Consider the following 16389-nt stretch of genomic DNA (forward strand, 5'->3'; position numbering starts at 1 on the left):
AAGTGGCACAGTTTTCATTTAGGAGCAGCTAAACATTAAAAGAAGACTTCTGTTGAAAAATTCATGGCTATATTACTTTCTTTCATGAGGAGTACTGATAACAATATTTTCAAGATAGTTTCTGTGGTGGCCATATTGGACATCAGATCAGCAACATTTTCACTTAAGACCAACTAGACATCAGAAGAAGTCTTTTAGTGAAAACACTTGTTAACATGATCAAACATGCAGATGGAGTAGCCATAGCAAGATTTTCCAGATGACTGCTGTGTATAAAGTTTCACAGCAATCCTCCAAGTAATTTAGGAAGACCAGCATCCTGTACTACTGGATGGACTGATGAGAGATGGCAAGCAGCTCTACTGGTCCATGACCAGACTAGACCTAATAAAGTAATCCAATCCAACAAAGTTTTTATAGTGTGAGTGTTCTATTCAAATAATCAGCATTAACCAATTCGGCCCCGATCCCGTCTGTAGGTGTGATGAGGCTGTACCCTACTTTCAAGCTCTGCAGCATCATGGTCATTTAAGATACACCAATGTGGTGGTATTAAAAAAAAGCAGACAGATATAGCTCTAAAACGATATCAAATAATCTGGAAGTTCTAGTTGCACTACAAAATACAGAGAGAAGAATCTCATTTTTTGGACCTGGTTTTTTTTCACCCAAAATTCGCTTGAGATCGGAATGAGATTTTGGGTCTGGATTTTAGACCTTTTGGCATCAGATCTAAGGCATACTGGTCTTAACTGCACACAGACAGGTGAACCTCTGCAAAAACTAGGATAAGGTGGGCATTTGGAATAAATTGTGGTCTCCATACGAAAATGATGGGTCCATTAAGCAAAAAAAACAAAGAAAGAAAAAAGAACTCCAACTTTTACCCTTCTGCTCATGGGCAAGCAAATTAACCAATGGAAAATGATGTTTCTAATACAACTAGGCATTAGTCTCATGGAAAATCTGTTGAAAGCCGATGTATTACGATGTATTCAGAAACAGCCCCCCAAATGTCTTTCCTATGCACATTTCAGGCAAAAACAACAAAAAGCTCTGGGGCCAAATGAGTTAAATATAAATTAACCAACACACCTACTGCTGTACACTGATAACAGTTTTATTTAAGACATTTATTTTTAGTTCCTTAATTCTGTGGCTGGCCAGTAATATAAGAAGAGTACATGTATGTGCTTTCTTCATTCATAAATCAAGGTTATTGCCAAGTTCATATCAACAACTAATTCAGTCAAAATATGCCATGCATGAGTGAATGGGGGTCATGTCAACATAACATGATCTAGGGGGTGGTTGCACTAGCTGCTGATTGGATTACAGTAATAAAAAAGTACTGTTTATCAAAAGATATTTTTTAAAAATTAATTCAATTATTCATGATTCAAGTGATTCCGATTTGTTGATTTGATGTGCATTAGGTGGCCATAGAAGAGAATTAAATCACTATATTATTATTCTTCAGTTATATTCCAGTCTTTTAAGAGCCACAAGAGGAAATTTTGATTTATTAATAATTTGTTTATGAAAATTGCAGAGTGGAAAACATTTATTCTAAACAGAAAGTACATTGCAGGATTACTGTGAAAACATCCAAGGATTTTTAATAATTAAATAAAAATTATGGATATTTAATAATTTCATTTGATGATGTGAAACATTCAAGGACTTTAGAGACTTTCTTTGATTTTATGATTTAGAGAAATAAATGTATACTTTGGAAAATTTAATGCATGGTAGGTTTTAATTTGTCTTGTTACATACTTTAAGCCGAATGTGTGCATGTGTGTGTGTGTATTTGGTGTAAACCAAGGACATTCATGAGATTACACACCAACGTACCAAGGACACACCTCCAACTGAGGGCGTCCTCGGTTGAACAGATGGTAAAATCTTGCTTCTCCCAACTATTTTAGCCTAGAATAACATAAAATCATGATTTGTAGGAAGGTTTCTGTTTACACACTTGGTACTTTTTCACAATTTTGGAGTGTATCTTTCTTCCAAAGCTGTTCTCGTGGGTCGGTGCTTCTTTCCAGGGTTTCCCCGGGTTCTTCCTCCACCATTAATACTGGCTGCCATGTATAGCCTATCATGTGCTGAAAGATGGTGTTGAACCCGACAACAACAACAACAACAACAACAACAACTTCCAAAGCTGGCGATACACACACCCAAAACCATGTCCTCAATTGCCTGGTGGAAAACTTACACATTGCAAAAGCGTATTACCTCCCTTTAGATCCAAGCAAGCATCATATACCAACTACTTAGCTAAACTATAAGAAGATAAGCTGGCGCATATAAAAGTCCCTGGTATTTTTAATAATATTTCATGCATGTTAAACAATAGTGTTGGGAAACTAACAATATATTCATACCATACACATCCAAAAAAGGCAAATAAATCTATGACATATATGAAAGAGGTACATCAAAATGCTACTGGAAATACGCATGAATTCACTGTAGAATTGTAACGAAATTACTGACTCATCTTTATAGTTATAACGTCCTGTTTGTGGCGAGATTTTACACACAAAAAGATATTGAAAAGACATCCTTGTTATGCAAAATTTATTTTGTGATTATTAAATGAGCTATATCTGCCCCTATTTCATCATTTGCCTATTTAGTATTCAAACAGGAGAGAACAGATGTGAATCAAGTGAAAAATCCTGTTACGGTGAGAATGAATTATCATTAACCGAATTTGTGTCACATGCACAGAACTTCAGCAAATATATAGAAAGATAAATATATTATACAGAGGTCAAATATTTATCATCAAGATGATCAGTCCCAAAATGAAACCGTTAATTACAGAAATATGTTTTTCATTATCACGCTCTTAAGACCTGTGACTACACGTGTAAGCAATCATAACCTGTTGAATGCATTCAATGTTCTTTTAAATGTATTATTCTTGCTTCAGTTGGTGATTTGATGACTTTTCTTAACATATCATGACTTATATTTGTATTGATAGTTCTATTGTAAATGAAGTCTTATTAAAACAACACAAAAAATGTAAAAACAAGGCTTCATATTGTTTTCCAAAATTTAAAGAGGTTTTTAACACTAGCCAAAATGTTCAGGATGTTCTACTGGACCAACTTGTATTTAAAACTTAAACGAACATTTATTTAAGTCTTTTTTCAGTCTGTTTTATACAGAAGGCGACATGCAAAAAAATCTGTTTTAAACTTCCAATCAGCGATACAAAACACCTTTATGTGGTACCCTGAATTAGTAAATGTATAAACTAAGTGATTTGGAAGGTGAACCAAGAGAGTGTTGTACCATTAAAGTATATTCTTGTTCATCCACGGCTCCAAAACAATAAAACAGAATAAACTGTTTGTAAAAAGGTATTCCAAAATTATCCCATCCACTAACTCTATACATCCATGTACTCTCATAAAAATCTGTTCTTCCTTCACTTCTGCAATTACTGAACTTTATAGCTATTTAGGAGGTTTCAATTCAGTTAACATAGATAAGTTGTTGTTGTTATCGATGTTTTTACTCTATCATTATTCTTTGTGTTGAGGTTGAGATAAAACACTATACAGATTACAACAGAAATAATGTTGTATGCATCACTGATTGATTCAGCCAAAGTGACTTGAAAAATACAAAGTCTCATTGAAATACACAATATGGGTAACACAAACATTCGTTCATATTTTCAACATTACATCTTCACATGCCCAAGAGAGAGAGAAGATTCATATACATATTAGGCAATGAAGATAATACTCTATTTTTTCAAAAAGCAAATAGTCATTGCTGATAAGGTGAGTTTCCTGCCATAAATGCTCAAATCCAGCCAAATAGTATTGTTACAAGCCACGGGTATTTGCTTGACCAAGTTATGTCAAGCCAAGGCTTAATTCTACTAGAAGTCAAAAGTTTGCCCCAAATTTCCAAAGACTAATATACAACTTCAGTTGTACTAAAAAGCCTGACATGTCCATTCTATACATAATTTTTTTGCTAATCAATGCAAGACCACAGATCTCAAAACTTGCCAAATATTTATCAACCGCACATCTACATGGTTTCTCTTCACCAACTTTCCATACCATCAGCAGTTCACACCGTAGAAACTATACATTCCCCTAACACATGGAACTATTTTTACTGCGCCACATCAGTCCAGTTCATGGTTTCAAGGTACATTTCACCAGTACAACTGCATCACATTTACCACCATGGTGACATCAATGGTATCTGCCAAGTCCCTTCTTGTTTATTCCTTTGTGTAATTTACCAGTCTCCTACCATAAATACTGCCACTGGAGTCACACAACCAATGTACACCATTAGGTTTTTATAGGGACTATATTACTCCAGGGACACTCATGCAGTTTTGACCTGAATTCACTAAAAGTCAACCGTGGCATCATGGAAACTCACTAACACTTCACTCCATGAAGTCTGCTCCTACTAACTGGCTAATTATTTTGGGCTATGGAATATTTCCATTGCACCGAGTTTCAATAATCAAACAAGTAAATAAACAAATCTAAGAATTCCTTAAAACAGGGAGCTATAACCAAATGCGCATACTCCAAATTTATTTCAGTATGATCTCCAAAGCGGTGGATTAGTCCAAAGCGTGTTTGTTGTACTAAAGTCTAATTGCAGGACAATCAGTCAATCAATAAATTGATCAGTCAGTCAATAACAACAAGATATATATTCAAATAATAATGCAATTGCCCTAAAGAACAGTTGTAGATGAATCCCTTATAAAGTAGGTTACAGTTACTTAATACTATTATGTGATTTGGATTTGATTTTAACATAGCTTTAACAGTCTTTCAGTCATATCGCTACGATGTCTGCAGTGTGGCAGTTTATAATGATGTCTAGCACTGGGGCATCATGCCGCAGACATGTCGCATGATGTCCCAAGCAGTCACATTATTCTTACACCAGGCCAACTAGTCCTAACACTAACCTCTTAATGCTGAGTACCTAGCGAGGCAGCTGTTAGTACCATTTTTATGTCTTTGTTATGACTCGGCCTTACTTCGAATTTGCAACCTCCTGCATCCCAGGCAGACACTTTAATGACTAGGCTACCTAATCAGACATATTGATTGTTAAGACTGGACTAGATATGCAAACATGTCCTCGTTGGTCATAATGTACCAATGTCCATGGTCAAATAGTTGCATCCTTAGTTTGCATGGATTATACAGAATATTTGTGTAAATGTTTGCATCCTTGCTTGCATTGCTAATTTTCATATTTTTTAGAACTGATAATACAGTTCCCTCCTTGGTACATCACCATTTGCAATTAATTTACTGCCTCAAACTGCATTTCTTTTTGCTCTAACATCATCAGAACAAATGTCGGTATGCGGTTCCATTCATGAGTCCTTAATATCCACCAAATAAAAGTGTGTGTGTGTGTGTGTAAAAATAAAGTGGTCCAGTTATATGTCCCTTCTTCACACTTGGTTGTTTTATACGATATTAGCAAAGACTCAACTGCCTCAGTCTTGTTCAGAAAGATTATAACATTTACTGACAAGCAATTAAATTAACTGCAAATATTCCATAGACTTAGCTTTTAGTTTTTAGTGGTAATTACTATGTCAACAATTTCAGTTATCACTCCAGATTTAATGCACTTGAACATGTTACATGCTCAAATAATAACTTAGCTATTCTGGTTATCAGTAGGTGAAATAATTAAAGTGATTTTCATAGCAGAAATGGGTCTAAAAAATTCTGACTTTCCAAAGCATTTCAAGAAAGAAATCTATGTTGTCATTTGCATACACAGAAACATTCTGTAACAAAATAAAACATATTACGGCTGGTCTAACAGTGTGGCAGTAATACTGTGTTACACATGAAATCTATTATGGCTGGTCTAACAGTGTAGCAGTAATACTGTGTTACACATGAAATCTATTATGGCTGGTCTAACAGTGTGGCAGTAATACTGTGTTACACACAAAACCTTTTATGGCTGATCTAAAAGTGTGGCAGTAATTCTGTGTTACACATGAAATCTATTATGGCTGGTCTAACAGTGTGGCAGTAATACTGTGTTACACACAAAACCTTTTATGTCTGGTCTAAAAGTGTGGCAGTAATACTGTGCTATACATAAAATCTATTATAACTGGTTTAACAGCGTGGCAATAATACTGTGTTATATATGAAACCTATTTTGATTGGACTATCAGTGTGGCAATAATTCTGTGTTATATATGAAACCTATTTTGATTGGACTATCAGTGTGGCAATAATTCTGTCACACATGAAATCTATTATGGCTAGTCTAACAATATGGTAAATACTAAACAGTTCTTTTCAATATACAATGTACTAAAAAAATAAACACTTACCGAATACCAATTATACCAAACTTTGAAATTGTGGGTATGCCATTTTCCTCTATATTGATTATTATCTGCAAATAGGCCAATATTATGACAAATTAATGCTAATAACACTCAGTGGGTCTTTCTGTTGACTAAGAAAACTGATCTTACTAAGGATATACTGAAGAAAACCATTCTGTAATGAATTATATAAATATAATCTTTAAAGAACAGAACAGAAAATTAATTTAATATATTAGGTCTCCAGCCCATAATACACAGCATAATAAAACAGTATGATATGCAGTGAGCCATAAATAGTATAGCAAAATAAATTTGGTTAGGTGTTAATATTGATACTTTTCTAATAGCTCATCTCATAGTTTAAAAACAAAATACAAAAAAATTAAAACATATTTAGCTAGGCTTAGTTCCTGAGTGGACACTGAATTTGTAAATTTATTTATTAAATGGCTGATATAATACATTAAATTTTTATAAGAAGACACAGACATACAAATATCAAGTATGTAGAAGATGAGTAGTATTGTATTAATAGCTACTAAGTGTTACTAAATATAGTCACTACTGGTAAAGGATAATATTTTTCTATATACAGAAACCACTGATCAAGCAGAGTTTTTACAAGATACCATCAACACTATAATTTTTACAAGATACCATCAGCATTATAATTTTTACTAAAATCAAAAGATCTCCTAATAAGGAAATTAATTATACAACAAGCACAAAATTTTCACAATAGAAAATATGGCATCTCCATTAGTGTTCATTAAATGAAATGGAATGAAAGGCTCTCTGCAAATCCAACATTTAGATAGATTAACAATCAACTTCCACAAACATTTGTTGTGTAATGGAAGTTTCATGCCCCTAAAACCACATAATTTTGGGGTTAATTCCACATTGTTACAGTAAAAAAGAAGTTTACATTAATTAAAATACTAGTTGAAAGAGATATCAAAAAGCATATTCTAGTCGTACAAACTGAATTGAAATATTCATTCTATTTTTCAGTGCATTTTTAAGGTAACATTTAGTACATCAGATCAAATAAAATTAAGGAATGACTGGTAACTTTCCATTACTAAGTATCTTTTAAGGATACAAAAATTTAACTTTGCTGTTTTCAAGAGAAATGCTTGCTTTGTACTTAATAAAGACACATTATCTACTACCTGTCATAATTAGTAAATCTATTTTAGTACAAGTAAACCCAAATCTGCATAAAATCCTAGAGTTCTGTTCCGTGTGTCCCTTTCCTTACATTGCAATAAGAAAATTTTTACCATATATACTTCCTTATAAATCAAGTCCAACTGCAAATGGCATAGACCCCAATCTGCCAACTAATAATGCACCAGCAGATTAGGGTCTTTCTTTTGGTTCTGTTGATTATTTCTAATTGACTGCATAGACCCAAAACAACCTGTGCATTATGCAACAGTAGATCTGGATCTGACACTGCAGTTGAACTCAAGCAGGGAATACAGTATCATTTCTCTCATGACCCACTGTTTGGAAGAAAAGAGTTTTGCTCACATCTAATTTGACATGAGAAGTTTTCATTTTATAAAAACAAAAGTAATGATTAGAATATCTGGTAGTATTTAACAGATCCAAATTGAGACGGCTACTAGAGTTGATGGAATCCAGCTCTACACTCAAATTTGGGCAAACAGCAAGTCCAGAAAAATTCAATTATTACTCCACAGCAGTATGCTTAATCTTTGTGATAAACTCCATAGCGATTATTGAGCATTGCAAATATAATAATAGAAGTAGGGCAATAAACACCAAATCCTAGTCAAATCATATAAATAATGCATAACTGGCAGTCAAAAGCTAAATAACTATGGAAGATCTACATATATGATAGGGTTTGATTTCCGGTTGCATTTTAAATGCTTACTGGATATTCAAGCCTTCACCGATCAAAGTGCCACAGTATATCATATACAAATTCAAATAATCATAACCTCAAGATTTTTCACTGAATATTCAATTACAAGCGAACACTTATTGACAAGAAATAAATGTCAAATTAGAACACTTTAATTAATATGATGTCTTATGCTTCGCCATTTAGTATGTGGGAGTGGGTTATACAAGTATGACCAATTCTAATTCTTGCACTGACTACCTTCCTATGGATGGTTCTGTAGGAAGGACTCCATTCTCCTTGGGTTGGCTTGATTGCATGAAGTTTGCTATTCACTGCATCAGTCCACGATGCCTGCCAACTCGGACATAAAGACTCTTTTATACTAGGTTTAAAATCAGTACATGGTTTTAGAGGGTTTGATCTTAATTTCAGAGAATAATGTATGGAAAACATTTCTCTACGATGTGATAAAGGTGGCTTGTTCACTTCAGCAAGAAGGTTTTCACCTGGAGATGTCTTAAATACTCCTAGAGCAAGTCTAATTCCTTGATGATGAATTGGGTCAAGCATCTTCAAATATGACTTCCTAGCAGAACCATAAACAGTGCAACCATAGACCAGTTTGGAGTAATTAAACATTCTATATAAATTGAGGATGACTTTTCTATCAGCACTCCAGTCAGTGTGTGCTACTACTTTAAGCACATCTAGAGAGGAGAAGCATTTAGCTTTCAAGTTCTTAAGGTATGGAATAAAAGTCAGTTTTCTGTTGAAGACAATACCTAAAAACTTTGTTTCCTCAACAACTGGAATAGGTGTTCCATCCAGCATGAGTTTAGGTTCATCATGATGTTTTCGTAACTGATAGCAATGTATACAATAATACTATTTTTATTTCAGGAATTTGAAACCAATGGCATTTGTCCATTTTTTTTAATCTTGTTTATATTTTGCTGTAGTTGTCTTTCAATTGTAATTAAAGTGCTTTGATCAATAAAATATTAGAAAATTATCGACATACAGGGAGCAATCCACACCAGAAGCCAAACACTTGGTAATGCTATTAATTTTGATGTTGAAAAGCATCACAGGTAAAATGCTGCCCTGCAGCACACCCATCTTTATATTTGGAATTCCGGTAAATTGTACAGTGTTTGGATATGGAAAACTGTCAGTTTACTGTTAAAGATCTTTAATAAAGATAGTATGTATCTAAATGGATTTTACTACAAATATAAATAAGTCTCCACAATCTCAATTTATAAATATGTCTCCAGAATCTCCATTTATGTCTAAAGAATCTCCGTTTATAGATATGTCTCCAGAATCTCCATTTATAAATATGTCTCCAGAATCTCCATTTATAATATGTCTCCAGAATCTCCATTTATAGATATGTCTCCAGAATCTCCATTTATAAATATGTCTCCAGAATCTCCATTTATATGTCTCCAGAATCTCCATTTATAGATATGTCTCCAGAATCTCCATTTATAATATGTCTCCAGAATCTCCATTTATAGATATGTCTCCAGAATCTCCATTTATAAATATGTCTCCAGAATCTCCATTTATAAATGTCTCCAGAATCTCCATTTATAGATATGTCTCCAGAATCTCCATTTATAATATGTCTCCAGAATCTCCATTTATAATATGTCTCCAGAATCTCCATTTATAGATATGTCTCCAGAATCCCCATTTATAATATGTCTCCAGAATCTCCATTTATATGTCTCCAGAATTTCCATTTATAGATATGTCTCCAGAATCTCCATTTATAAATATGTCTCCAGAATCTCCATTTATAAATATGTCTCCAGAATCTCCATTTATAAATATGTCTCCAGAATCTCCATTTATAGATATGTCTCCAGAATCTCCATTTATAAATATGTATCCAGAATCTCCATTTATAATATGTCTCCAGAATCTCCATTTATAAATATGTATCCAGAATCTCCATTTATGTCTCCAGAATCTCCATTTATAAATATGTCTCCAGAATCTCCATTTATAAATATGTATCCAGAATCTCCATTTATAAATATGTCTCCAGAATCTCCATTTATAAATATGTCTCCAGAATCTTCATTTATAAATATGTCTCCAGAATCTCCATTTATAATATGTCTCCAGAATCTCCATTTATAGATATGTCTCCAGAATCTCCATTTAAAAATATGTCTCCAGAATCTCCTTTTATAGATATGTCTCCAGAATCTCCATTTATAAATATGTCTCCAGAATCTCCATTTATAAATATGTCTCCAGAATCTCCATTTATAGATATGTCTCCAGAATCTCCATTTATAAATAGGTATCCAGAATCTCCATTTATAATATGTCTCCAGAATCTCCATTTATAAATATGTATCCAGAATCTCCATTTATAATGTCTCCAGAATCTCCATTTATAAATATGTCTCCAGAATCTCCATTTATAAATATGTATCCAGAATCTCCATTTATAAATATGTCTCCAGAATCTCCATTTATAAATATGTCTCCAGAATCTTCATTTATAAATATGTCTCCAGAATCTCCATTTATATGTCTCCAGAATCTCTATTTATAAATGTCTCCAGAATCTCCATTTATATGTCTCCAGAATCTCCATTTATAAATGTCTCCAGCATCTCCATTTATAAATATGTCTCCAGAATCTCCATTTATAAATGTCTCCAGAATCTCCATTTATAAATGTCTCCAGAATCTCCATTTATAAATATGTCTCCAGAATCTCCATTTATAAACATGTCTCCAGAATCTCCATTTATGAACATGTCTCCAGAATCTCCATTTATAAATATGTCTCCAGAATCTCCATTTATAAATGTCTCTAGAATCTCCATTTATGAATATGTCTCCAGAATCTCCATTTATAAATGTCTCCAGAATCTCCATTTATAAACATGTTTCCAGAATCTCCATTTATAAATATGTATCCAGAATCTCCATTTATAAATATGTCTCCAGAATCTCCATTTATAAATATGTCTCCAGAATCTTCATTTATAAATATGTCTCCAGAATCTCCATTTATAATATGTCTCCAGAATCTCCATTTATATGTCTCCAGAATCTCTATTTATAAATGTCTCCAGAATCTCCATTTATAAATGTCTCCAGCATCACCATTTATAAATATGTCTCCAGAATCTCCATTTATAAATGTCTCCAGAATCTCCATTTATAAATATGTCTCCAGAATCTCCTTTTATAAACATGTTTCCAGAATCTCCAATTATAAATATGTCTCCAGAATCTCCATTTATAAACATGTCTCCAGAATCCCCATTTAAAAATGTCTCCAAAAACTCCATTTATAAATATATCTCCAAAATCTCTATTTATAATATGTCTCCAGAATCTCCATTTATACATACGTTACCAGAAAATAATTATCAAGCAAATATAGACCCATTTACTATGTAAACAAAAATGTTATCAAAAAGCAACATGAACTAGGTCACTGACACTATTCCATTTCCACTGAGTATAATTCAATTTGCCTCTAAGACATAGAACAACCCAAAACTTTCAAACAGTGAAATTTGATTGGGGGTATATACATACATACATGCATATATATATATATATATATATATATATATATATATATATATATATATATATATATATATATATATATATACAAATATATTACTCTTGATACATACATCTTGTTCCACCTGATTAAGGTTCATTTCCAGCTCTCCTTTGGACATGTTTACAAAGTGGGCTAGTCCTAGCTGCACCTCAATTCTGTATCGTGCTGCAAAATGTGAAAAATACCATCAAAATAGCAAGACAACTATAATGTGAGAATTACAATCAAACAATCTAAATTTAAACAACTGTAATATCATTTTTGAGAAATGTGATCAAAATATCAATACAACTGTAATACAGTGTACAATGTGAGAAATGCAATCAAAACATCTACATAACTGTAACATAATATGAGAAATGCAGTCCAAAGATCTATAAAACTGTAATATAATGTAAGAAATGCAATCCAAAGATCTAAACAACTGTAATGCAAGAAATCCAAATCCAGTGATCTAAACAACTGTAATCCAAAGATCTATACATGTATAACTGTAATCTAATGTAAGAATGGGAATCCAAAGATCTATACAACTGTAATATAATGTAAGAAATGCAATCCAAAGATCTAAACAACTGTAATATAATGTGAGAAATGCAATCCGAAGATCTATACAACTGTAATATAATGTGTGAAATGCAATCCAAAGATCTATACAACTGTAATATAATGTGAGAAATGCAATCCAAACATCTAAACAACTGTAACATAATGTGAGAAATGCAGTCCAGAGATCTATACAACTGTAATATAATGCGAGAAATGCAATCCAAAGATCTATACAACTGTAATATAATGTGAGAAATGCAATCCAAAGATCTATACAACTGTACCGATAATATAATGTAAGAAATGCAATCTCAAGATATACACAAATAATGTGAGAAATGCAGTCCAAAGATCTATACAACTGTAATATATTGAAATGTGAGAAATGCAATCCAAAGATCTAAACAACTGTAATATAATGTGAGAAATGCAATCTGAAGATCTATACAACTGTAATATAATGTGTGAAATGCAATCCAAAGATCTATACAGCTGTAATATAATGAGAAATGCAATCCAAGCATCTAAACAACTGTAACATAATGTGAGAAATGCAGTCCAGAGATCTATACAACTGTAATATAATGCGAGAAATGCAATCCAGAGATCTATACAACTGTAATATGTGTGAAATGCAATCCAGAGATCTATACAACTGTAATATAATGTGAGAAATGCAATCCAAAGATCTATACAACTGTAATATGTGTGAAATGCAATCCAAAGATCTATACAACTGTAATATGTGTGAAATGCAATCCAGAGATCTATACAACTGTAATATAATGCGAGAAATGCAATCCAAAGATCTATACAACTGTAATATGTGTGAAATGCAATCCAGAGATCTATACAACTGTAATATAATGTGAGAAATGCAATCCAAAGATCTATACAACTGTACCGATAATATAATGTAAGAAATGCAATCTCAAGATATACACAAATAATGTGAGAAATGCAGTCCAAAGATCTATACAACTGTAACATATTGTAATGTGAGAAATGCAATCCAAAGTTCTATACAACTGTAATATAATGTGAGAAATGCAATCCAAAGATCTATACAACTGTTATATAATGTAATGTGTGAAATGTAATCCAAAGATCTATACAGCTGTAATATAATGTGAGAAATGCAATCCAAAGATCTATACAACTGTAATATACTGTAATGTGAGAAAAGCAATCCAAAGGTCTATACATCTGTAATATAATGTAAGATATGCAATCCAAAGGTCTATACAACTGTAATATAATGTAATGTGAGAAATGCAATCCAGAGATCTATAAACTGTAATATACTGTAATGTAAGAAATGCAATCCAAAGGTCTATACAACTCTAATATACTGTAATGTGAGAAATGCAGTCCAAAGATCTATACAACTGTAATATGCTGTAATGTGTGAAATGTAATCCAAAAATCTATACAACTGTAATATAATGTGAGAAATGCAATCCAAATGTCTATACAACTGTAATATACTGTAATGTGAGAAATGCAATCCAAAGACCTATACAACTGTAATATAATGTGAGAAATGCATTCCAAAGGTCTATACAACTGTAATATACTGTAATGTGAGAAATGCAATCCAATGATCTATACAACTGTAATATACTGTAATGTGAGAAATGCAATCCAAAGGTCTATACAACTGTAATATATTGTAATGTGAGAAATGCAATCCAAAGATCTATACAACTGTGACATAATGTGAGAAATGCATTCCAAAGGTCTATACAACTGTAATATACTGTAATGTGAGAAATGCAATCCAATGATTTATACAACTGTAATATACTGTAATGTGAGAAATGCAATCCAAAGTTCTATACAACTGTAATATAATGTGAGAAATGCAAATCCAAAGGTCTATACAATTGTAATACAGTATAATGAGACAGAATTAGCATATAATGAAAATGTTGATTATGTTTATCACTAATAATTATGGCTGTTAGATCTTTGTGGATGGGAAAGTTTCAAATGTTTTACATATTCATACCGCTGTGACCAGTATATGACCGTTTTTCATGAAAAGAAAAGACAAGCAGCCTTTGTAACATCATCGCATAAACAATCTTTATATTCAAATAATTTAAGACATGATGTTAATCTATTCAGAAATTATTCTTTGTGCAATAAAACAAACCTTTATATAAATAACTTATTCATGCTTATAAAACTAAGCTCTGCAACTGATAAACATTTACTACAATGTTAGAGAAAATACACTGGTATTTTTAAAAAATGTTTACCTTGAAAATAAACCCAGGAAACACACATGCATATCGAAAACAGGATCTTTAGAATCCTTTCCAGGACCATTAAATCCTAGTTAAATATGTAAATTTACTTTCCATCATTTGTTGTATTTGAAACCTTGACCATTATATCACTCTTTAAGTCATTCAGGGGTGATTACTCTTTTCCCATTGACGTCAACAGCTTATCTTTACAGGTGCATAATTAAATTTTATTATCTTATTTCTTGAAAATAACTTTGTTACATTACATAATGCAGTGCAATTCAATGCCTTCTCAAACCCCCCCCCTCTCTCTCTCTCTCTCTCTCTCTCTCTCGCTCAGTACCTATAGGAATGCATGTTTTATTGTCCACATCCATTTTGTAACCATCAAAACACAAACAATGCGGTCTCCCTTGGGTATCACGTTTGCAAGACTGACTGCACTGCATGTTCAGGCATTCTGAAAAATAAAATCATTCACTTTTCACCCTGCCACTGCCCATAAACTAACATCTAGAAAATGTTGGTCATGTACCTGTTAATGTCCTTAAGAATGCAAGCAATATGTCAGAAAAGTTTGTGCTATTATGACATTTGCTCTAGGTTGTTATGATCAATATAAATGCCATACGCAAAAAGTTTAATGAAATTAAGACATATGGTAATTCCTATATAATGAACTCTGTCTTCCCTTTAGTTTTGAAGAAAAAAATAAAAGCAACTGTCTCAGATAACCTGAGCTGTATAATCCTGCTGCCAGAATGGTATGTATCTAAAGTAAGGTTTAATATGCAGGTGTCCGGCCAAGCTTCAAATGTGTTTCAATGTTTAGGTTTGGATATACAGGTATTGGGCCAGGCTTCAAATGTGTTTCAAAGTTAGGTTTGGATATACAGGTATTGGGCCAGGCTTCAAATGTGTTTCAAAGTTAGGTTTGGATATACAGGTATTGGGCCAGGCTTCAAATGTGTTTCAAAGTTAGGTCTGGATACAAAGGTATTTGGCCAGGCTTCAAATGTGTTTCAAAGTTAGGTTTTGATATACAGGTATTTGGCCAGGCTTCCAATGTTTTTCAGAGTTAGGTTTTGGTATACAGATATTGGGCCAGCCTTCAATATCATTCAAATAGCTGCATAGGTGTAATTTGTTCAAACTCCAAAAACATTTCTAAAACATACTTACCCAACAATTAAACATGCTTATAAAATCGGGTCACCATGGCCTTATTGTGAAAACTGCATGAAATTCATCATACTTTTCAATGCCAATGTCTAAAACATGTGTAATGATACAATTTCTGCATATTCATCTATCTAGAGTGGTATTAAGTCATACATTCAGACAATAAAACTTCATTATTTACATTTATACCCACAACAAATCATCACATTAAAGCACTACTCCACATCTCAGAGACACTGAAATTTTATTTTCTTCCCATGATGGCAAAGATTATGTTCAATTTGATTTCTAATTTGATTAGTAATTAGCTTACATATATAATATTGTTGCTGCAGTTGCATGATTTTAGACAGGTTCATGCAAAACATGAACTTGGCAAGTAAAACAACATGTGATTGCATATATATATATATATATATATATATATATATATATATATATATATATATATATATATATATATATATATATATATATATTCACGTACATGTGATTCTACCTATGGTAAGCCAAAAAT

At 32.5% G+C, this 16389-nt stretch overlaps 1 protein-coding gene across 5 annotated transcripts in view; it reads right to left on the reverse strand.

Moving 5' to 3' along the window:
• LOC149807336 (uncharacterized) overlaps nt 1-16389 on the reverse strand; it is a 295678-nt gene that overhangs the window by 97927 nt on the left and 181362 nt on the right. For all 5 annotated transcript variants that reach the window (XM_089965473.1, XM_089965490.1, XM_089965468.1 and 2 more), the window contains 3 exons: nt 15034-15150; nt 11957-12051; nt 6392-6456 (listed from right to left, as the gene is read on the reverse strand). In XM_089965473.1, coding sequence (XP_089821599.1) covers nt 6392-6456; nt 11957-12051; nt 15034-15150 — 277 coding nt within the window. The remainder of the gene's footprint in view (nt 1-6391; nt 6457-11956; nt 12052-15033; nt 15151-16389) is intronic.

The sequence above is a fragment of the Sinohyriopsis cumingii genome, chromosome 1, assembly GCF_028554795.1.
Source record: "Sinohyriopsis cumingii isolate HCF-2022 chromosome 1, ASM2855479v2, whole genome shotgun sequence".
NCBI classification, from domain to species: domain Eukaryota; kingdom Metazoa; phylum Mollusca; class Bivalvia; order Unionida; family Unionidae; genus Sinohyriopsis; species Sinohyriopsis cumingii.